This window comes from Protopterus annectens, chromosome 15.part0 (assembly GCF_019279795.1).
Source record: "Protopterus annectens isolate FY-2018-M chromosome 15.part0, PAN1.0, whole genome shotgun sequence".
Taxonomy (NCBI): Eukaryota; Metazoa; Chordata; order Ceratodontiformes; family Protopteridae; genus Protopterus; species Protopterus annectens.
In genome coordinates, this window is record NC_056749.1 from 348,038,628 (window position 1) to 348,064,529 (window position 25,902).

General features: G+C 41.7%; 1 protein-coding gene across 3 annotated transcripts in view; it reads left to right on the top strand.

Moving 5' to 3' along the window:
* Positions 1-25,902, top strand: part of OPHN1 (oligophrenin 1) — a 2,670,560-nt gene that overhangs the window by 1,493,353 nt on the left and 1,151,305 nt on the right. For all 3 annotated transcript variants that reach the window (XM_044057106.1, XM_044057104.1, XM_044057105.1), the window contains exon 5: positions 7,503-7,604. In XM_044057106.1, the coding sequence (XP_043913041.1) occupies positions 7,503-7,604 (102 nt within the window). The remainder of the gene's footprint in view (positions 1-7,502; positions 7,605-25,902) is intronic.

The window sequence follows — 25,902 nt, forward strand, 5'->3', positions numbered from 1 at the left end:
ACTGCATGACCATGGAGTTAGTATGTATAACTAAGGGAGTACAGAGGGTTAAAGTCTCCCATAAGGAGTAGATGATCAAGCTCCCCTGTAAAACATGTTTTTTTTTTCTTTCTTTTGATGTTTTGTTTTACATTTCTCAATTTAAATAAGTACATGAAGCTTAATGGTTACTGGGATGATGCAATTTCATGTAGGTAAATTGTTAGAGTCCTGCATCCTAAGTATTACTTAAAGGGCAGTGTGGGGACTGAACCTTAACTACTGAGATTAGACTAGCACATCCTGCCAACGAGTGTCTGTTCTTGATATCGAAGAAGGTGAGCAAGAATGTCCATCCATGTTTTCTGGGTTTGATATTGCAGGAAACGCATGCACTCCTACTCCCTCTGGCTCTAATCACAATAATTCTACCCAAATAGCCAACTCATTTAACACTTTCTTTACAGAAAACGTTCAAACCCTGGCCAACCAGCTATCTCCTAACATCACATGCTCCACCACTGCCACCACCAATAACTCCCTTCTATTTCATTTTCAACCAGTTCCCACATCCCTTGTCTGTAAACTTATCCAGAAACTTAAACCCACCACACTCTCTGCAGATCAACTACCTGCAGAATATCTGCAAAAATCAGCTAAAGTCATAGCTTACCCCATATCCATCTTCATTAATAGAAGTATTTCTGAAAGATCCATCCCATCTATCTGGAAAGTCTCCCACATTATCCCCCTGCATAAAGGTGGTACTTACAATGACTTTTCCAACTACAGGCAGATAGCCATATTATCCCCTGTGGCAAAGGTAATGGAGAAATGTATTGACATGCAACTTTTAACCCACTTACTTGAAAAAAATCTACTAGCCAACTGTCAACATGGCTTTAGACCATTTCATAGCCCCACCTCTGCTCTCTTATCTTTTTCTGACCATATTAATAGAAATCGAAATGATGACACTCTATCCTCAGCCCTCTTTATTGATCTGTCTAAAGCCTTCGACATAGTCAACCGTCACCTCCTCATAAACAAAAACCTGTCATTGGATGATCTTGCTATTCAGTGGTTCCAATCCTACTTAAATAATAGAAAACAGGCTGTACTGTGGGCAAACACCTTATCTTCCCACCTTCCATTTACCCTAGGGGTCCCACAAGGATCCATATTGGGACCTTTACTCTTCTCCATCTTTACAAATGACCTCCATTCTGTAATCCCACAAGCCACCTGCATCCAATATGCAGATGACTCCACACTTATATGCTCTGCCACTTCCCCATCAGAACTTCAATCTCTAACCCAAAAGACCTTTAGCACAGTTGAAAATTGGCTCCTGCATAGATATCTTATCTTAAACCCAAAGAAAACAAAAATGCTACTATTCACACCCACCCGTAGAACCTCCCCTCTTAACTTTACTGTAACCTCTAGTAATGGAACTATTATATCTCCTGATCCTACCACTAAACTACTCTGGGTTCTAATTGATAATAACCTCTCTTATGAGCCTCACATCAGTAACACTATAAAAACAGTTAATAAGAAATTAGGTTCCCTCTACAGGATCAAATCCTTTCTGACTCCACAAGCCAGAATCACCATTGCCCGCACACCCACCGTATCTCTACTCTGCTTTATGCCTCTCCTATCTATACCAAATTACGTAAAAGTGCTCTGAACAAACTGTCTACCTCTTACAACAATATTGCCAGATTTGCTGCAGGGTCCTCCTATAGAACCCATCATTGTATCAATCTGAATCAACTAGGCTGGCTAGAATTGCCAAATCTAATATAATTCAATCAAGTAATAGTAGCCCACAAGATCTTGTATCAACCAGAAACTACACCTATACTCACTTCCCTAGTCACCTCCTATAATAATCTCAAAACCCTGCGCTCATCTAACAAACTACTAGTACAAATATCTAAATCTAATAACTCAGCAGGGGACACACTGTTCTTTAATACAGTGGGTAAAACCTGGAACAGTCTTCCCAATCACTTAACTTCACTATCCTCAGCTAACCTATTTAAAAGTAAACTTAAACCCTACTTTAAGTCACACTGGCTATGCCCCTGTGCTAACCCAGATTAAACAATTAATCCTTCCCATAATACCGTGCTTCTTATCGCATTATCTTATTTAGGGCATGCTCCCATGTATATATTGTTTGTCTTTATCAACTATGACCAGTCTACTCTTTGGACCTCATGTGTAATTTTACAGTATGAGTGTGTTCACATACTGCTTTTAATGAATATTCACTATATTTCATTTTTTTGACTTTTTTGTGTGACTTTCTAATTAATAGTTCCAATGTCTTTGTAAACATTGTCTTTATGTATTTTTTTTGTGAAACTTGTGGAGCTTTTCTCCCTGGGCCTCCACTGAAAATGGACATACATACAGCTGGACGAGCCTGGTCAACAAATGTAAAATAAAATAAAAATGACAATAGCTTGCCATCTGATAGGGAAGAGGATTAGAACACCAGGTAGAAAGCCGATCCATGTACTTCTGCCTTTCTTCTTTTACCTGCTGTCATAAAGGTAAATGGTCTGATAAGGCAGAGATTCCATGGAAAGAAAGGATTGATCTCATGGGATGATGTGGGATGCAGCAATAAAAGGGTAGACTAGAAAAAAAGGGGGGGGGGGTTCAAGGCTGCTGAAGTAAAAAAAAAATAAAAATAAACAATAAAGGTAATTTCTGTATCTGTGTCCCATCACAGTTCATAATAAAACTATACATCTTTACTTTAACTTTCCAATGTTTTCTAGACCTTAGAAAATTATCTTATTTTACAGCCTAAATTTTCAGGGATGTGCAAGTCATGATTACTTTGAGGAAAAATTACATGGTATGAAGTAGTAGGTAAATAACCACACTACACCTGAAACAAAACATACAGCTGTATATGACCTATGGTTTCTAGTGGAGCATTTCATATGTTATTGAAATAGCTTGGACCATTGTGATGATATTACACTGTAATACTTTCATTTTTAACATAGTCTTGAAAAGATAATTTTAACATTAAGAAAGTGACCATGTCTTAGTGCAAGTGTCTGTTGTGGATATATTGTTAAAAAAGGCTCTTCTGTCGCAAAAGTGAAGTAGCCATGGTATTTTAGTATGTGGCAGTGGAGTGTTGCAGTGGGTAGCATTGTTGCTTCACTGCACTTGTTTCTCCAGTTCAGTTCTAGTCTCGTGCAGCTGGTCCTTTTTTGTGGAGTGTTCATATCCTTCCTAGGTGTTCTGGTGAGTACCCACATCCCAAAGACATTGTGGAGGCAAATAGTCTTTTTTCCAGATCGTTTGTCATATATCAGTGTGTGGGTGTGGGTGTGTGTGTGCCCTATCTTGGAGTAGTTTCTCCAGCTTGTGTTCACTGAGTATTGACATGTACTCTGGCTTCTGTACAACCCAGAGTCGGATAAATTGGGTAATTGGACATTAGTTTAATTAATGAGTATCAGCACATGCACAGTTTGTCTTTTGCACTACTCTCGTTCCATTCATTAGAAACATTTGATCATATGCACTTATGACCAGAAGATAAAAGCAAATGAATGTGCATTCAGTCAGATGCAGTGAACAGTGCTATTTTATGAAGAGGAAAAGATCCATACCTACAGGTAGAATGGTGTGTACACTGCAATACCAGCAGACAGTATAACCCACAGGTAGAACGGTCTGTACACTGCAGTACCAGCAGACAGTATAACCCACAGGTAGAATGGTGAGTACACTGCAGTACCAGCAGACAGTATAACCCACAGGTAGAATGGTGTATACACTACTGTACCAGCAGACAGTATAACCCACAGGTAGAACGGTCTGTACACTGCAGTACCAGCAGACAGTATAACCCACAGGTAGAATGGTGTGTACACTGCAGTACCAGCAGACAGTATAACCCACAGGTAGAATGGTGTGTGCACTGCAGTACCAGCAGACAGTATAACCCACAGGTAGAATGGTGTGTATACTGCAGTACTACATACCCAGGTAGAATGGTGTATACACTGCACTACCAGCAGACAGTATAACCCACAGGTAGAATGGTGTGTACACTGCAGTACCAGCAGACAGTATAACCCAAAGGTAGAACGGTCTGTACACTGGAGTGAGTACCAGCAGACAGTATAACCCACAGGTAGAATGGTGTGTGCACTGCAGTACCAGCAGACAGTATAACCCACAGGTAGAATGGTGCGTACACTGCAGTACTACATACCCAGATAGAATGGTGTGTACACTGCAGAACCAGCAGACAGTATAACCCACAGGTAGAATGGTGTGTGCACTGCAGTACCAGCAGACAGTATAACCCACAGGTAGAATGGTGTGTATACTGCAGTACTACATACTCAGGTAGAATGGTGCGTACACTGCAGAACCAGCAGACAGTATAACCCACAGGTAGAATGGTGTGTACAATGCAGTACCAGCAGACAGTATAACCCACAGTTAGAATGGTTTGTACACTGCAGTACCAGCAGACAGTATAACCCACAGTTAGAATGGTTTGTACACTGCAGTACCAGCAGATAGTATAACCCACAGGTAGAATGGTGTGTACACTGCAGTACCAGCAGATAGTATAACCCACAGGTAGAATGGTGTGTACACTGCAGTACCAGCAGACAGCATAACCCACAGGTAGAACGGTCTGTACACTGGAGTACAGCAGACAGTATAACCCACAGATAGAATGGTGTGTGCACTGCAGTACCAGCAGACAGTATAACCCACAGGTAGAATGGTGTGTGCACTGCAGTACTACATACCCAGGTAGAATGGTGTGTACACTGCAGAACCAGCAGACAGTATAACCCACAGGTAGAATGGTGTGTGCACTGCAGTACCAGCAGACAGTATAACCCACAGGTAGAATGGTGTGTATACTGCAGTACTACATACCCAGGTAGAATGGTGTGTACACTGCAGAACCAGCAGACAGTATTACCCACAGGTAGAATGGTGTGTACAATGCAGTACCAACAGACAGTATAACCCACAGTTAGAATGGTTTGTACACTGCAGTACCAGCAGACAGTATAACCCACAGTTAGAATGGTTTGTACACTGCAGTGCCAGCAGATAGTATAACCCACAGGTAGAATGGTGTGTACACTGCAGTACCAGCAGACAGCATAACCCACAGGTAGAATGGTGCGTACACTGCAGTACCATCAGATAGTATAACCCACAGGTAGAATGGTGTGTACACTGCAGTACCAGCAGATAGTATAACCCACAGGTAGAATGGTGTGTACACTGCAGTACCAGCAGATAGTATAACCCACAGGTAGAATGGTGTGTACACTGCAGTACCAGCAGATAGTATAACCCACAGGTAGAATGGTGTGTACACTGCAGTACCAGCAGATAGTATAACCCACAGGTAGAATGGTGTGTACACTGCAGTACCAGCAGATAGCATAACCCACAGTTAGAATGGTGCGTACACTGCAGTACTACATACCCAGGTAGAATGGTGTGTACACTGCAGTACCATCAGATAGTATAACCCACAGGTAGGATGGTGTGTACACTGCAGTACTACATACCCAGGTAGAATGGTGTGTACACTGCAGTACTAGCAGACAGTATAACCCACAGGTAGAATGGTGTGTATACTGCAGTACTACATACCCAGGTAGAATGGTGTGTACACTGCAGTACCAGCAGACAGTATAACCCACAGGTAGAATGGTGTGTACAGTGCAGTACCAACAGACAGTATAACCCACAGTTAGAATGGTGTGTACACTGCAGTACCAACAGACAGTATAACCCGCAGTTAGAATGGTGTGTACACTGCAGTACCAGCAGGTAGCATAACCCACAGGTAGAATGGTGCGTACGCTGCAGTACTACATACCCAGGTAGAATGGTGTGTACACTGCAGTACCAGCAGACAGTATAACCCACAGGTAGAATGGTGCGTACACTGCAGTACTACATACCCAGGTAGAATGGTGTATACACTGCAGTACCAGCAGGCAGTATAACCCACAGGTAGAATGGTGTGTACACTGCAGTACCAGCAGACAGTGTAACCAACAGGTAGAATGGTGTGTACACTGCAGTACCAGCAGACAGCATAACCCACAGGTAGAATGATGCATACACTGCAGTACTACATACCCAGGTAGAATGATGTGTACACTGCAATACCAGCAGACAATATAATTAACTTCATGGTTGCTGTACTTTTCATTCGTGCATACAACATGCACACGTATCAGCTTACAATGATTATGGATGCAGAGATCATTATCCTTTGTTTATTCATGAAAAAGAAAAACTATTTCTGATTGCAGGACGACTTGTTTAAATAGAAGGGCAATACCTAGTGACTGATATATTGCCTGAAAGTGCAACGAATGCTGTTTTGTGTGGGTAAAAAACATCTAATTATGCGTGAAATGGCATGGGTATGACTTTGTAAATGTATTAATGAACCTCATAGTTCCAAACACTAATATGTGAATAGCACTGAAAATAACTTTTCAGTCAGCATTTCCTTTGGGGAGGAGGCTTTTCATCCCACTCCCAACATGCAAGGGCACTGTTTTGCAGACCCCTAATCATTACCCCTTGAATCATTTAATCTGTCATAATGATAATGATAATAATAATAACAATACTAATAGTAGTAATAATTGTTATTATTATTATTATTATTATTATTATTATTTCTATTTTCTTGTTCAAACAAGCATGGCTGACTGTTCTGTACTTTGTATACCTATATGTCCTTCCTGAGGAAGAAGTTCATAGTAATTGTTAAAAATGCTAAGTAAAGCAATACGTTTATAGTGATTGCGGACTTTTTGAGTAATGCTATAACTTGTCACAGTTAAGTATTAAAACAGCAACACTACACAGATTGCAAATAATGCTTTATTAAAGCAAGATTAATTATATATGTTTGAGAAGTAAGCTAACTTATTCTGCCTGACAGTTCATGTGAGTGGCACTGAGTAATACTACCCAGAGTGTGACATACACAAGCAGTTTAAATGTACTGCACCCCCTGTGCTGCTCTGCACCTAATGACTGACTCTGGTTACCTACCATAGATACGTGCACTCATGCTGCAGAATACCCTAACACAGTTAAGGAGTTAATGTACTTAACCATAGCATTCGAGAATCTAAAGCAAACTGCTGATTTAACACCTCACTTAAATATTTTTATAAAAGTTTTCAGTTGCATTTTGAAAAGGTCTCATTGAAGTTTAACTACAGGGATTTTTATTTGTCATTGCTAACTCACTTTGTAATGCATTGCCTCAGATAATGCATTATTTCTATTTAATGAATTAACTCAGTCTGTATTATATTGTCTTAGGCATTTTATACTAATTATTAATAGGCTAGGTATACTTTATTTGAGCTTGTGTTTTCTTCTTGTGTTCATTGTAAGAAATGCAGTTCGCATTTTTCGAATTACTTTCATGATATTATCCTCCATATTTTAATTTGCAGGAACGGAGGAAGAAGTTTGAGAAAGATAGTGAACGATTTTATTCATTGCTGGACCGCAATCTGAATTTAACTACAAAGAAGAAGGAATCCCAGCTGCAAGAGGTTAATATGGCAATAGATTCTGTTTAGAAAGCATAACTGTGACTCTGTAAAAAATACAAATGGTTTTATTTGTCAAGATTTTGTAGCTTGAAAAAAAAACTGCCTCATTACTGCATATTAGGAATACCATTCTATATGTATACATATATATATATATATATATATATATATCTGTTTATGTAGTATGGGTTTACTTCAGTAGACCGAAAGTTCACTTACCTGACTTTCAGTTAGCTGAGATGAAAAGGCCGACAACCGCAGAACACTGACTTCCCACTCCAGGTAAGTAACTGTTTGGCCACCCTGTTGAACTTTGCCCTACCCCGCGGTAGTGCAGTCTCGGAGTTGGTATATTTAGTTAGGGAGGGCATGGGGCATGAAACCTCCCACATGGGTGGGTTTACTTTCCTTCAGTTTTACTATTTTTTCAGGATGGCCAGTTGGTTACTTACCTGGAGTGGGAAGTCAGTGTTCTGCGGTTGTCAGCCTTTTCGTCTCGGCTAACTGAAAGTCTGGCAAGTGAATATTTGGTCTACTGAAGTAGATCCACATATGTATGTATATATACATATATATATATATATATATATATATATATATATGAAATATCAGATGTTATGTTGTCCCATCTCGCCTTCGTTCTTGCTGGTTGGGTTTGGAGCCGATTCTCAGCTCCGACTCGGACGATTTACTAAAGCTCAAGAGCTTTTACTGGCTCAAAGCTACCTCTTATCCCAACATGCCTAGCACTAGCTACCCAGATCTCATTTGCTGCTTGCAGCATCGAGATTGCTCAGGCGAAGTACTTTGTGTTTTATAGTTAGTTACAACTTTTTTGGTAATTGACTGGTTATATTGACTCGTTAGACCGTGTACTTTTCTTCATTAGTCTAATGACCCCTTTCTCTACTCTTTGTGATGTTTTTGGCCATCATTTTCTCTTTCAGGCCTGCTTTCCCATTAGAGCCCATTTAAGTTAGAGGGTTTTTCCCTTTCTTCACCCTTTCTCTGGGATTGCCGTTTTAGTTAGAGGCTCTCCCATCGGGGGAGTTGCCATTTAAGTTAGAGGCTCTCCCCTTTTCATTTTCCTTTCCTTCCTTCTTTCTTTTAAAAAAAAAAAAAAATTTTAAAAGTTTTTCTTTGTGGTTATCAGGCTGTTTATTTCTGCTTGTTGTAGGCTGTGAGTGATAGTTTTTACTTTGTGGAAACCTTTTTCCCTGACTACTGCTAGTTATGTCTAAAGAGTCTAAACCTTTTGGGTTTAAAAAATGCTACTTATTTTGCCAGAAAATGTCCCTAACAGAAGGGCACATGAGTTGCGTTTATTGTTTAGGGGTTGTTCACCTGCAAGACTTTTGCTCCATCTGTCATGCTTTTCAGTTCGAGTCCTGCAGGAAAGAAAAAATAAGCTTATCTTACGTGGCCTCCAGAAGAACCCTTAAGATGTCTCGTCTCAGTGTCCTCAGCCAGCCATAGTGTCAGAGAAACACTCCAAGCCACCAGTTCCAAGCTCAGAACAGAGAAAACTTACTGAGAAGCCTTCAGCCCTGTCAGCCCCCAGCACTGGCACCAACAAAGCTAAGTCTCCAGCAGCTCTCTGTCCTCAGAGCCGGTCCAGATCGATAAGAGATCAAGGTCTCCCTATTTGGAGCCGGTACGCTCCACTCCACAATCTCCACTGCTGCAACCTGGAGCGGGCAGTCACCTGTCCTCCTCACACTCCACTCGGGCCTCTAGACTTTTGGATCACGACATGGAGAGAGTGGTCACAGGCTCCTATAGTCACAGGAACTTGCTAAATTACTCTCGAGTCCAGCCCATAAGGATTTGGCTCCTTCGCCCCTCCCAGCTTCTCCATCAATTCCTCTTCTGACTCTCTTGAGCTCTGAGCCGGAGTGCATGGAAGTCGTGGTGGTGGAACCGTTGGCTCCGGTTTCTTCTCCCTTATCGGTTCTTCAGTGTTTAACTCACTCAAGGGGTCTGGGCTCCAAAGCTCTCTCACTGGCTCCAAGGGGGAAGTGGCATTGGACCCTTGTCCGACCCCGCTCTCCCACTCAGAGCTTCAGCGGAGGTGAGCTCGACTTTACATCAGCCTTGGAGCCTTCGCTCCCAGTTCAAAGAAGATCTCGGGGCTCCTTTGACTCAGGACAGTGGTGCTTTCGAGGTGATGAGGATCGTGCTGTCTCCTGAGACTGCTCCACCCTCGGCTCCTTCTCCCTCGGTGCATGTGCCGGCCTTTGTCCCTCCTCCTGCCAAGCGTAGGAAACCTGTGCCAAAGGACGCCCCACTGGGTGACCCCACTTTTTCCAAAACCTTCCCCAAATATTCAGAGGAGGTCCCTCGGAAGAAGAAATGTAAGAGGAAGCATCTAGACTCCCCTGAGTCTATCACTTTGAATATGGACTTGGATGAGTCAGAAGGGTCCCCACGGTCCCCCTCTGAGGATGTCTCTTTTTCAGACATCTTGGAAATCCTCAGACAGCCAGGTGGCTGGAAGTCCCTAGCCCCTTCTGAGGATGAGTCCGTATACCTGGACACATTTGGTTCCCGACCCTCCACCTCTTGGGTGTGTCTGCCTTTCAACCTACTTTGTCATTAGTGAGTCGAAAGGTGTGGAGTGCTCCAGAGACCATGGAAACTGTTCCGAGGAGACCTAACAAATTTATTACAGCTCCTGAAGATAAGTCTTTCCTCTCCAACAGGAGTTCCTTTTGATGCCATGGTGGTGACTGCAGTCATCAAGACGGAACTTGCGGAAACTTCTTCATCTGTCCATCCGCTGAACAAGGAGTCTCGTACGATGGACAGATATGGGAAGTGTGTTTTTTCTTCAGCAACATTTACTCTGATCGCTGAATTACTTGTCACATGACTTCAGAGGGATCTCCTGAAGGAGCTAGGAGATACCCTGCAACATTCTACAGCTGAGGGAGTTGCGAACAGGGCAGCTTCCCAGCTTGCGATCTTGACCTCCGTGGTAAACTCCTCCATGAGGCTCATTTCTTATGTGGCAGATGAAGCAAGTAGGGCAGCAGGTACCAGAGTAGCCTTACACAGATACTCCTGGATGTGCCTTTGTCAATTTGCTGAATCCTTTAAGGCTTCATTTACCAACACCCCCTTTTGACGGCTCATCCTTGTTTGGGCCTCAGGTAAAAGAGACTCTCACCAGGTGTGAACAGGATGGCAGGACTCTCTCTGCTGTAGGGGTCCTTTTTTCCACTTCATCTAGACCCTATCCCAAGGGTCAGAAGAGTGGGAAAATGTGGTTCCAAAAATCCCAGGGATCTTCGCCTGACACACGTGGTGATTTTTACCCCAGGGGCAGAGGGGGGAACAATAATAGAAGATGCCACTGTCCCGGCAAAGGGGGTCCGCAACAGTAGGGTGACAGAGATACTTTCTCTGCTAGGCCCTTCCAGCACTCCTGAAGGGAGGCCCGGCTGTCCACCTCTGGAGGCAGTCGGGGGTAGACTGTCACTGTACCCAGCAGCCTGGCAATCTATCATTAGGGAAACATGGGTACTGTCGATAATATCCAGTGGTTACAAAATTCCTTTTTTCAGTCCCCCTCAAAAGACAAATGTTCTATCCCAGGTGTTCCACTCAGTCTTTGGGATCATGCAGTCCTAGAGGTTCAAAGATTGCTAGAAGTAATACCCATCCAGGAAGTCCCCGCAGATCAAATCGGATCCAGAACTTACTCAAAGTTCTTTTTAGTTCCATAGAAGACAGAGGACTGGAGACCAGTCTTGGATCTCAGCAAACTTAACCAATTGGTAAAAAAGACAAAGTTCCGGATGGTGACACTGCAGTCCATTCTTCCCTTCTTGGGTCAGGACAATTGGATGTGCTCCATAGATCTCCAAGATGTGTACTACCATATAAAAATGGACAAGCAATCCAGGAGATTCCTACGCTTCTGGCTGGAGCCAGTCATTATTAGTTCAGGGCCCTGCCCTTTGGTTTCAACACAGCCTCCAGGATGTTCACCAAGTGTATGGCAGTGGTCATGGCTCACCTGAGGTGTCTAGGATTCCAGGTGTTTCCATATCTAGATGACTGGCTCCTTACTGCTACCACCGAGAATCAACTAATCAAGGCATGGGACTGCACAATCCAAACTTGTTCCCAGTAAGGCATCACAATAAACTACGAAAAGTCTGCCTTGTCACCTTGTCAGTCTATTACCTTTATAGGGACAGATACAAGAAGCATGATAGCAAAACTGCCTCTAGACAGGGTGTCAGCTATTCGTCATCAAGTTTCCTTTCTCATAAACAAGACAAGAGTTCAGGCAAGACAAGTCTTACAAGTACTGGGCTCAATGGCTGAAGCTGTTACGCTAGTTCCTTTAGCATGCTTCCACATGCGGATTCTACAGTGGCTTCTCTTCGCTCAATGGTCTTTCCAGGAATTGCCAATGTCACACATGATCTTGATCATGGAATCTTGCAAAAAGGACCTACTATGGTGGCTGGTCTCCCCCCAGATGACTCTGGGCAAACCCTTTCTAGACCCGCATCCAGTAGCCACATTGACCACAAATGCTTCCCAGATAGGGTGGGGTGGGGTATTACTGTCCAAGGGACGTGGCAACCTCACAAATACCATCTGCACATCAGTGTTCTAGAGATGCGAGCAGTGCTTCTGGCATTGCAAGCACTTCAGGAGACTCTACCTACAGGGACTATTGCAATCCAGACAGACAATATGTCAGTGGTATGGTACATCAACATGCAAGGCGGAACCAGATCTTACCCCTTGTGTCAGGAGGCTCTTCGAGTATGGCAATAGGCGATGTCATCCCGTTTTATGATTGCAACGCACATTCTTGGAAAATCCAATGTGACAGCGGACAGGCTCAGCAGGGCTATCCTCATGCCTCACGAGTGGTCCCTGAAGAAAGAAGTTGTGGACTTGATTTTCCGCAAATGGGGCCAGCCATGCTGTGATCTCTTTGCCACTCCCCTAAACAACAAATGCAGCAGCTACTTTGCCCTGGTTCCCCCTCCAGGACAGTCACCCAGGGATGCACTTGTTCACGATTGGCCTCCGGGATTGCTATATGCTTTTCCACCCTTCCCTCTCATTCCCAAGGTACTTCAGAAAGCAAAATCATTGGGTTTCCAACTCATCCTCATTGCTCCTTACTGGCCTCATCAGATATGGTTTCCATTTCTTCGCCATCACCTTCAAATGGAGCCCTGGATACTGGACCCAGTTCTGGACCTACTGACACATCAGTCAGGCGGGCTTCACCCATCTCTTCAAACTCTCAAGCTGACTGCTTGGTTACTCCACTTCCAGTCTTAGCCAGGCTCCCAAACATTTCCCCTGCTGTACAACACATTCTAGTGTCCTCCCACAAGCCCACTACCAGGAGGATTTACACTAGCAAATGGAAGAGGTTCTCTTACTGGGCCAAAAGAAATAACATTGATCCTTTTATGGCTCCTGTTCACAAGATTCTTGACTTTCTGGCTGAAACCTTTAAAAAGGGGGCAGCTACAACTGCTATTAGAGTCCAACTGGCTGCCATCTCCAATTTTCATGTAGGAGACTTGGGTTCAAACATTATGTCCCATAAGTTGTGCAGAGCATTCCTACAAGGTACAATGCTTTTACGGCCCCTGGTAAGAGTCCCCCGACCTAAACTTGGTTTTAGCTTCAATGATTCTGCCCCCCTTTGAACCAGCAGCATCTTGTCCCTTGAAGTTTCTATATTGGAAAAACGCTCTTTTTGGTTGCTATAACCTCAGATAGGCTGGTTTCTGAATTACATGCTTTGTCTATTCGCCCGCCGCATCTCATTTTTCGCAAAGATAGTCTCTCTCTAAGGACCAATCCTTCTTTCTTGCCTAAGGTTTGTTCTGAGTAAAATTTAAATCAGTCCATTGAGCTTCCTGTGTTCTTCCCCAATTATGGCAACAAGGCAGAGTATAGATTACACCAGTTGGATGTTCATAGACAGTTACGTTTTTATTTACACAGGACCAAAGACCTCAGAAAATTAGTCCAATTGTTCATATCCTTTGTTGACAATAAGCAAGTTCCAGTTTCTAAAGTGACATTCTCAAAATGGCTGTCAGACACAATCACTTATTCATATGGTTTGCATAAAAAGATGCTTCCAGGAAGACCCAGAGGACATTCAACCAGGATCTTAGCCACCTCTATTGCCTTCCAAGCTAAATTACCTTTAGATTTAGTCTGTGCAGCAGCAACATGGGCAAATCCTCATATCTTTATTTCTCATTACAAAGTGGATGTGGCCTCCCAGAACAGGGCATCCTTTGGTTCCATGGTCCTGAATAGTTTGTTCCAGTGAGCCACCCAAGAACCAGGTGCTGGGGACACGGTCCCAACCAGCAAGAACAAAGTTGAGATGGGACAACATAACATAAAGAAGTTATCTACCTACCATAACGTTCCATGTTTGCTGTCCTTCATCTCAACTTCCTTTTTGCGTCCCCCCTCTTTCCCCCTTTCTGGAGGTTCAAGAGGAGTTCCTTATTGGTTACACTAGATGATTTTCCTGCTGACATACCAGGTTAGTTAACCATACATTGTCCTTTCCTCTATCTTTCCTAATTTGATGTATAAGAGCTTAGTAAAAAAATAGTTTTTTTACTATATATGTCTAGTGTGGGCTATTACAAATGAGATCTGGGTAGCTGCCGCTAGGCATGTTGGGATAAGTGGTAGCCTCGACCCAGTAAAAGCTCTTGAGCTGTAGTAAATCGGCCGAGTCAGAGCCGAGGATCGGCTCCGAACCCAACCAGCAAGAAGGAAGGCGAGATGAAGGACAACAAACATGGAACTTTATGGTAGGTACATAACTTCTTTTTTATAGCTGCATGCATTTTATCATGTGCTGAGCCGCTTGTGTTTTTCATCACTGGTTCAGTTTTGTGAAATTATGTATCTGTCAAAAGTTCATTATATCGACCACTACCTAATTTGAGGGGTTTTGTCCTTTGCGTTTGTACAAAACTGGAGTTACGTTAGTTGTTTTCAGTTTTACTTTTGGTAATCACTAATGTAAATTTTTGGATTACTTTTTTCTGATGATTTTTGTGGTGGCTACTGATAATCACCAATGAGTTTGTTCATTGTCTTGTGTTTAAGGGCAATACCAGTAACAAAAAGCATAGATATTGTGTTATAATTATTGCAGTTTATTAACATCATTAACCAAGATGGTTCTAATTACTACGTAGAGACTTGTGATGTCTGACATGAAACGCAGTTGCATCATCTTTCTCAAGAATTTTTCAAAGACATTGAAATTGGAAGTCAGAAGGTGATTCCTCTCTTCAAAAATATAATTATGTGCTTTAGGTTAACGGTGGATTTTTTTGCTGTTGCCTTACAGCTGCAACGTAATTTTATTTCCTTGCTTTTTCTGTGCACTAGCAAAGATATCCCTTTTAGTGCAGATGCAGTTGTTTTATGGATATGCTTCAGTTTTACTAACAGATTTACTTGTGCGCACACACACACACACACACACACACACACACACACACACACACACACACACACACACACACACACATATAGTCCCTGCACGCTTGGTTGGCTTTTGAGCTGCCCACCACTACTATAATTTTGATTTTGGAAACCCCTCCCAGTCTCATCCCATCTACTCATTCATGCATTTACCACGCACTGCATTATTTAGAGTATTAATCCATTTTTTTTCCATCTTAGTTTTAAAGTGTGTAATACGTAGAACTAGACTGCCAACCACTATTGAAACTAAGAACTGCTCCTCTGGAATCAACTTGGGCTAAGTGCTTCTGTTTTACTCCTGGTGAGAGAAGGAGCAGGAGGTAGACATTATTTCCTAGAAATTCCTAGTCACTGGAATTCCAGAAAACTGCTTCATAGAAGTTGGTTTGGGATTAATGCTGCTGCTTTGCTCTTGGTGAGAGGAGCAGCACAGTGTATCGATGTGTAATGGTCACTGATTAGGGTGCAAGGAGCAGCACAGGGCATCGATTTGTAATGGTCACTGATTAGAGTGAGAGGAGCAGCACAGAGCATCAATTTGTAATGGTCACTGATTAGGGTGAGAGGAGCAGCACAGTGCATCGATTTGTAATGGTCACTGAGTAGGGTGAGAGGAGCAGCACAGGGCATCGATTTGTAATGGTCACTGATTAGGGTGAGAGGAGCAGCACAGGGCATCGATTTGTAATGGTCACTGATTAGGGTGAGAGGAGCAGCACAGGGCATCGATTTGTAATGGTCACTGATTAGGGTGAGAGGAGCAGCACAGGGCATCGATTTGTAATGGTCACTGATTAGGGTGAGAGGAGCAGCACAGGGCATCGATTTGTAATGGTCACTGATTAGGGTGAGAGGAGCAGCACAGGGCATCAATTTGTAATGGTCACTGATTAGGGTGAGAGGAGCAGCACAGGGCATCGATTTGTAATGGTCACTGATTAGGGTGAGAGGAGCAGCACAGGGCATCAATTTGTAATGGTCACTGATTAGGGTGAGAGGAGCAGCACAGGGCATCGATTTGTAATGGTCACTGAGTAGGGTGAGAGGAGCAGCACAGGGCATCGATTTGTAATGGTCACTGATTAGGGTGAGAGGAGCAGCACAGGGCATCGATTTGTAATGGTCACTGATTAGGGTGAGAGGAGCAGCACAGGACATCGATTTGTAATGGTCACTGATTAGGCAGTGTTATGGGGTGTTACTGATTGGTGTGGTTGCAATTTTGGTGAGAACCCCTTCAGGCCTTTGTGCAGCTTGGCTTTCTCTTGCATCCATCTGCTGTATGTTCCATCAAGGGAGTCTACCAAGAGAAGGCTACAGCAGTTGTACTGTACCCAACAACATCTGGGTTAATGTGACTTCTCAGGAAGCAGCTTGTGACTAGTGGTGCTTCTTTGCTTCTGATGAGAAGAGGAGAAAAGTGCCACTGATTCCTCACTATGTGTAGCTGTGTTGACATCACCACTTTTTCCATTTTCAGACAGATAGCACCTCTAGTTACTCTTGCTCGTATAATTTCTCATTTTCATTCCCAAGTCACTATACAGTGGGGGTAGGGCAGATAAGAATAATAACCCCTAGCTATTGGAATTGCAAGATTTAACTGTTTGATTCCCTCCTCCAGCAAAAAAAAAAAAAAACATAAAACAGAAGTGAGCTGTACCACATACATCATATTATATATCATAAAACAGAAGTGAGCTGTACCACATACATCATATTATATATCATAAAACAGAAGTGAGCTGTACCACATACATCATATTATATATCACCTAACAGAAGTGAGCTGTACCACATACATCATATTATATATCATAAAACAGAAGTGAGCTGTACCACATACATCATATTATATATCATAAAACAGAAGTGAGCTGTACCACATACATCATATTATATATCACCTAACAGAAGTGAGCTGTACCACATACATCATATTATATATCACCTAACAGAAGTGAGCTGTACCACATACATCATATTATATATCATAAAACAGAAGTGAGCTGTACCACATACATCATATTATATATCACCTAACAGAAGTGAGCTGTACCACATACATCATATTATATATCACCTAACAGAAGTGAGCTGTACCACATACATCATATTATATATCACCTAACAGAAGTGAGCTGTACCACATACATCATATTATATATCACCTAACAGAAGTGAGCTGTACCACATACATCATATTATATATCATAAAACAGAAGTGAGCTGTACCACATACATCATATTATATATCACCTAACAGAAGTGAGCTGTACCACATACATCATATTATATATCACCTAACAGAAGTGAGCTGTACCACATACATCATATTATATATCACCTAACAGAAGTGAGCTGTACCACATACATCATATTATATATCACCTAACAGAAGTGAGCTGTACCACATACATCATATTATATATCACCTAACAGAAGTGAGCTGTACCACATACATCATATTATATATCACCTAACAGAAGTGAGCTGTACCACATACATCATATTATATATCACCTAACAGAAGTGAGCTGTACCACATACATCATATTATATATCACCTAACAGAAGTGAGCTGTACCACATACATCATATTATATATCACCTAACAGAAGTGAGCTGTACCACATACATCATATTATATATCACCTAACAGAAGTGAGCTGTACCACATACATCATATTATATATCATAAAACAGAAGTGAGCTGTACCACATACATCATATTATATATCACCTAACAGAAGTGAGCTGTACCACATACATCATATTATATATCACCTAACAGAAGTGAGCTGTACCACATACATCATATTATATATCACCTAACAGAAGTGAGCTGTACCACATACATCATATTATATATCACCTAACAGAAGTGAGCTGTACCACATACATCATATTATATATCACCTAACAGAAGTGAGCTGTACCACATACATCATATTATATATCACCTAACAGAAGTGAGCTGTACCACATACATCATATTATATATCACCTAACAGAAGTGAGCTGTACCACATACATCATATTATATATCACCTAACAGAAGTGAGCTGTACCACATACATCATATTATATATCATAAAACAGAAGTGAGCTGTACCACATACATCATATTATATATCACCTACTAATAAAACTAATGAAAGAATTAACTGAATAATTTGAAAGATAAACTTGCTCCACCTTACAGCAACATCCGCAGGTCACACAACTCCTAATATCTCCTTTCTTCTCATATTCAACCCCGCTGCACTAATACATGATGTGCCATTAAAACATAAATTAGTGTTTAGCTAACTTAAAGATTATTTAAATATATATATACTAAGACATTTTGCCTTGCATTATTCTGTCATATAGAATTCCATGACTCAAATACCAAATACTGTCAACAATAAAGTCAGAGGTTGCTCTACATGATGAGAGCTACACCACCATACTTCCAGCATGTAGGGGACATTGCTCACATAATGCCTGCAACTTTGTGTTTTAGCAAGAAATGATTTTCATGGTGAAGCTGTAGGGAACGGTAAACCCCCCAGAAGAAGACACATCACAAAACACTTTTATTTGTAAATCAGATTTTCTCCCATTTTCTTGACATTCGTTCAGTTATTAAGGTATAAGATAGTTGAGTAAGGGGAAGAAAAGGAGCTTTGTGGAGAGACAAAAATGGACTAGGCCTAACCCTCACCAGAGCAGAAAAATAAGTGACCTAATTCTACACAAAAGAAGTGGAAATGCTCACATATAATTATAATTAATTAATATAATATAATAATTATAATTAATTCGGAGCTTTTCTCCCCGGGCCTCCGCTGTAAATGGACACTTGTCTAGTCGGAGTATCCTGGTTAACAAATATAAAATAAATAAATAATAAATATATTGCTTCATACAAAGACAAATTATCTTACAGAGGGGACCATAGGACAAGCAATAAGGAGAAGCAAAGAGGTTCAGAGCTTGTTCAGTTAAGGAAGTGCATTAGCACTGTCAAGTGTACTGCCTCTGCTAAAGTCCTGAACTGTCACAGAGGAGAAGATGTTTATCTGCTACCGCAGGAGGTGGGTTAAGGATGGTCAGTTTTGATCCTGGGTGATTGGTGGGGCAGCTTGGGATGCTGAGGAGCTTTTTAGTGAGAACAGGCTCCATTTCCTTACCCATTAAAAAACATTGCTTAATCAGGGGATGGAAGACTATATCAGGGAAGCTAAGCCTTCAGCCAGTATGGAATGATGGAAAAAATGTCCATTCATTTAACGTAATGTGCCATTTGGCATGTATCTGTCCAGACACATGCAATAACTGGAATGCCCTCATTGATACCACGCTAAAAGGATGCAAAGCCTAAACAACATTTCCTACATGGACCGACTCTAAGGCCAGTCAGTACACTCAGTATCCTACAGACCGCTAAGAGATGCCGTGTTTCTGGCCTACAAGGCATTCTCTGACACATTATCGATGGATTTATGCAAATTAGCAAGATAAATGGAATCAGAAATATTGTGTCAAGGGATCTAATCCTTTTCTGCAATATCAGTAGAATGGTTTGAAGGGACGGTTATTTCTTGCAGATGATACCACTGCTGTGGAACAGACTCTCCATCCACATAAAACAAAGTTCATCCCTGCCCATATTCAATTGCAACTTAGATCTGTGGATGGGAAACAAAACATTTATCCCAGGGATGCCCTCTGCAGTACTAATGGACAGACACAGCTCTTAAATGCTTTATCCCATGCATGGGAATCCCCTCAAACTATCTATGGTATGATCCCATTTATTCTCATTAAGGGTAATATGTAATTATCGACCATGGGAAGGATAAGGCCAGTTTGTAATCGAATGGGATAGGTTATTTTGAGCACAGAAAGGAAAAATGACTAGGCTTAAAATGATCCCAATGGAAGCTAACCTAGTACTTACCTATGAACTTGTGAACCTGTAAGAAACAGTGTGCCAAAAGAACAGGGTGGAAAAAAGATGATGCTAAGGAGCAATGAGAAGTCAGACAAGGGAGACAGTGAATGAAAGAAATTAGAAATGAGGGAGGAGAACTAGGTAAACAGGATAAACGGCAATAGAAATTTGGTGAGAAAAATAACAGAGAGACAAGCAGGCAGCAAGAAGAAAACGGGGAAAGAAAGAGACAACAGTTATGGTACTGGAAGGAAAAAGTAATGAAGCAGGCAAATAATAAATAACAGGAATGTAAGGAAAATAGAGACAGGTAGAGAAATCCATTAGAAACCAGAGAGAGAAAAAGCTGGGACTTGGGGGAGGCAGATGGGGATAAGCAGGAGGCATGTAGTGGTGCAGTACTGGCCACCAGGGCAGGAAGATAGGCAGAGCCTTGAAGCAGCAGAAGTTATTAATGAAACTAGCCTGGTCAGGAAGTTTACAGCTTGGGCCAGTGATAAGAAAGATGAGACATAGAAATCCAGCGGAAAAATGAGCAGGCAGAAATGAAGGAGGTATAGCATTCGCTGTCAGGTAATGATTACAGGGAAGATGTTACAGAAGAAGTGGTAGCACAGGGTGAAAATAAGTAAGGTGTGTAGGACAGAGATCCCACCCATAGGGAAGGTATGTGGGACAGGGGTCTCACCTTCATATTCCCAGCAGTAAAGTTGCTAGGTGCAGGAAAGGACAAGCTGTAAACTGATATTTTTTACAGACTGTTTAGTACATCTAGTAAGAGTAAGTTGTTTAATAACAGTATTAGTGAATGGACAGGTAAGAAGTGTGTGGCTAATAATGTGAAGTGTTAGTCTGCCTTAAACAGACTGGAACATTTTTGTCATCCAGAGTACATCTCCAAAATAGGCTAATCATGATATTTGTTGCAAAGGGGTTTAAAGAGAAGGTGGTATTTGATTGATAAGGGAGTGAAACCTTGGAATTAGTTTTCTACAATTGAAAGATAATATGTTAAATCTAATGATTTATAGCTTCAGTTGTAAATAAACATGCAGCAGTGTGGCTTACAGTGGCCATGGAAAAGGAAAAGGTCTGGTTGCAAAGACCAGAGTCTGAGACTATGGGGAGGATAGACTTTAAAAAGATAAAGCATTTAATAGGCATTGGTCTTAGGGAATGGGAGGAAAGTGTCAGAGTGGAGAGGCATCCATACATTTGCAAAATGACTGTGCTCAATAATTTTAACCTCACTGAATTGTGCATTGCTAAAATGAGTGAATTGCAGTTAGGTGTTGCACTTGTGCAATTTGAGTGGCCTGAGAATTCTTTGTATGAAATTCAGACATGCAGGATGCAAAACCTTCTGCATGGGAATTGTGTGGGGTCAGTTCTCTAATCTAGCTGAAACACTTTGGTACAGCAGACAGATTCATAGATTCATAATTTCCTACTAATGATATTTTGTTATGTTTTTGTTATGCTATTTTCTTGACTTGATAGAAGGAAGAACACTGACATATCAAAGTTTGTCTAGCAGTTACCACTGTGAATCTCCTACCTTTATCTGCCTAGGGACATCAGTTTCCTCTCTGTTATGTTTTTGGAGCCACCCTTTAGATCATTATAAGTTCATAGGTGTTTACCAGGGTAATGACCACAAAGGCTTTTTTAAGCCTAGCCATGCATCCCAAATCTCTGACAAGTTCTGGTACCCCTGATAAGTATAAGCAGGGGCTTGGGAGATTAAACATTTACAAAGAAGAGCCTGGGAGATGAGCCATTTACAGATTGCAGGTGTCCATTACAGACATAGGTGTCAAGCCAGGGATGAATTTCTTGTTCCCCATTCAGTTGTCTAAGTTACACTTGAATTGGGTTAGGGAGGAACTCTGCTTCACATGGATGGGGAGCCTGTTCCAGAGACATGGTAGTCTTTGGGATGCATATCTGTTTCTCCAGCAGGTCCTGTTTATATCACAGGCAAGAATGGGTAATTATAGTGCTGTTTGTTTTGCTGATATGCAGGAGGTCCATCTGAGTGGGATCTGACAATGCCCTGTATGGCTGGCATAGATCTGCCCTCAAGAGCCTGTAGGAGACAGAATATAAGGATAGGGCCTTGAGGTGGTCTGCATAGGACATTTTACTTATGCCTTGTATTCTTTTAGTGAAGAACCTCTGTAGATGTTCCATTTGTTGGATATACCTAGTTAGATACATACCAAAGGGGACGTTGTACTCAATGATAGGTCTGATGAATGCAGAATACAGTGGAACAATGACTACCTTGGACCTAGATACCGTACCTTTGTTTACAAGTTGCTCAACATAGAATAGTTTCCTCACTACTGTAGACACATGATGATCAAAGGCTAGATTACTATCTGCGTGTGTCCCCAAGTCCCTGACTATTGGGTCAACTCTAAGAGGTGTGTTGTCAATATATTTGCCAGGGGTGGATGACTTCACAAAGGATACTGTTATGCATTTCTTGGCATTTAATTTTAGACCATGACTCTGACACCAGTTGTTTGTCTGTGTCAGCCCTTCCTGGAGAACCTTTGTGTCGATGTGGGATTCAATGACAGCTCCTAATTTGCAGTCAGGGATTCAATGACAGCTCCTAATTTATAATCAAATTTAGTCAGCCAGAGACCATTGACATTGATTTCAGAGAAGTAAATACCAAAAAGAAGTGGTCCAATGACTGATCCCTGAAAGGCTCCACTTGTGACTGGCCTCTTTGTAGAGTTGGACTCCCTAATTTTAACTTCCTGGGTGCTGTCTCTGAGTCAGTTGGCTCATACAGGTTTGTACCTAACCTCTTGAGTTTGTCAACAATGCCCGAGTGGGGTATTGTGTCAAATGCCTTGACTAGGTCAAGGTAGGCAGTGAGAACCACTTTGCCCTCATCCATTGCTTTGATGACCTTCTCAAAGAAGTCCACCAGCTTGAGTAGGCTTGACCTGCCCTTGATGAAACCAAACTGGGCTGGTATCTGGAGGTTTACTATATCATTAGTGATCATTTCCATGATAATTCTTTCCATGGCTTTGCACATAAGAGGAGTGAGACTTGTGTGTCTGTAGTTTCCAGGGTCTGTAGATGGCCCACCTTTGTGCAGAGGAATGACTGTTGCTGTTCTCCCTTCATGAGGCATGAAGCCTGTTTGAGGCTACAGTTAAATAGCAATTCCAGAGGGCATAATAGGTCATGTTTCATTCTATTTAGAAGGCATCCTGGGATATTGTCTGGGCTCATTGATTCAGTATTGTTGGCCTTTGAGAGAGCATTAAGGACCTATTCCCTAGTGATAGCAGGGTGAGTTATATTTGATGGTATTTCCTGAGGGAAGGTTGAGGGGGAGAGAGGGGTAAAGTTGGAGATGAATTTGTCAGCCAGTAGGTTTGCTATATCTTCTGGCTCAGTATAGGTGGCTCCATTTACAATCTGCTCTGCAAATAATTGTGCATTGCCTTTGAGGTTGTAGATATAGCTAAATAATGGCTTGTGGTTATCCTTGGCCTGGGAGGCCAAATTTACCTCAAATTTGGCTTTGGTGGACGTTTATTTGTCCTTTGAGTTTGTTTAGTTTGATGAGAGTGCTTTTGTCCTGCTGGGTGCTGCACCTCCTAATTTTTGCCATGATTTTCTTCCTTTCATTATACAGTCTTGATTTTGTGATTCCACCAGGGTATAGGGTTTCTGTGAACAATTTTTCATAGGCAGCAGTGTTCTCAGGGTTTATGAGGGCTTCAGATTTTGCCAGGTTATCACGTAATAGTTGGAAGTTAGCCTTAGAGTAGTTCTTGAATATTCCAGGGTTAGCTGGGGGTACAGGTTTTATTTCTACTTCAGAGGAGACCATTTTGTAGTCTGACCTTACCAGAAAAGACATTACACTAGAGGGTGTGCAGCACTGTCCCATATTAATAAGGACCAGATCCAGTATGCTTGAACCCCTGGTTGGTATATTGACAGTTTGGTCCAGGGAGTTTTGTGTTCACAAAATCCAGGAATCTCTATCCCTGTATGGTTTAGTATCTTCAGGATTCCCAGTTAATAGTTGGGTAATTAAAGTCACCCATGAGTATGGTATCGGGTTGGATGGTGAGTGTTTCCAGTAAGTTTAAATACATGGTATGGGTTTCCTGGGTTATAGAGAGAGACCTATAGCTTGCAAGGAAGTGGTATTGAATTTTGCCTATGGTAATTTGAACATGGAGTAGCTCAAGTGCATTGCCCTGTCTGACCATCCTTGTGGTATGTTTATTTTTGATGTAAATCTGTGTAGTAGCTGGTCTAAATGTGTGGAAGGCTTTATAACTTTGTACTGTCAGTGTCCTTTGTGTGGTTTTAAACCATGTCTCAGTGACTGCAAAGATGTCAGCATTTTCATTGGTGTAGAGAGCTTCTAGGGAGTGGAGTTTTTTTTAGACTCCTAGCATTAAGCAGTAATACCTTTAGATTTCCTTGGTTTTGATTTGCTATGTCAGAAGTACTTTCAATTTGGCATTGCCTAAAAAAGGCACTATGGATGAAGACAATGTTTTAGCTAATATTTGAAATCTAGAGGTCTTTGGGGTTTAGGAAGGTTACATTTAAGTGCCTTAGCATATGTGGGTCAATATGTCTGTTTTGAATTGTGTGTGATGGGTGCAGTGTGTGTACTACTGACAATCTTATTGACATTAGGAGTACTTTTATGTGAGAACATTGCCTACAGTGACATTGTGTAAATACTTCTCTCACATACCATATCTGTTTGAGAATTAACTGGTTGATAGTCAACATAAGGCAATTTCTGCATTGCCTCAGGATACCCATATCCACCAGGCTGGTAACTGAGATAGTGGGAAAGTTCATATCCATGGCAACAGACCCTTTTATTGATTAGACAGTTGGGGTGAGAATATAAAGCAATGTCAGGAGTATCCAGTTTGTAACTCTCAGGACAGTACTTGTCTCTGCAAACTAGTTGTCCTGTGTGCAACTAGGTACTGGTAAAATTTTAGTTGCGCTTATACAGGAAAAATGTCACTCAAGGTGTCTGTGTCTGTACAAGGCACTGCCAAACACTTGAGGGAAAACTAATAAGTGGACCATGAAAATTTAAGAATGAAGTATTTAGACAGATATTCTGAAGTTAGAAGCAAATCGAGCAGTACTTACTGAAAACAAAGAATTAGCTTGTCAAGAATGATGAAAAATGGGGAGTTGCATGAATGGCTACTTTCTAGCTACTACTAGTGCTGGTCTCACCACAGCTTCAGTCTACTGGGATACAATGCTCCTTTGCTTCTTCTCTCACCAGAAGCAAAACATTAGTACCAATCCCAAGATGAGAAGCAGGCCACAGCCTGTTTGGTGATCCAGTCTTGTTCCAGATGATGCAAGGGTATGTAGGCTTGTTGTAGACTTTTCCTGATAGATGCCTTGAATAGCAACCAGACCAATCAGGAATGTCAAGCACAGATACTAACTGCCCAACCAGAAGCAGTCAGGAATCAGTGCACTCTGCTCCTTCTCTCACCAGAGGCAGAATATAAGCATAAATTCCAAGCTGTCACCTATGAAGCTGTCATTAGGCTCTCCAGTGATCACCAGTCTCCAGGAGATCATGTCCCTGTGCTCCTTGTCTCACAAGGAGAAAACAGAAGAACTAATATCAAGATGACTACAGCGAAGTAGAATGTGTACTCTACAATAATTGGTAGTCTTGCAATAGATGTTGCAGATTTTAAAGATAAGATGGAAAAGGTTGGTTAATATCCTAAGCACTGCAATGTGCACAGCAGTTGGATATGAAAAAGGGGTAACTTAAGTTTTAGCTGTCTG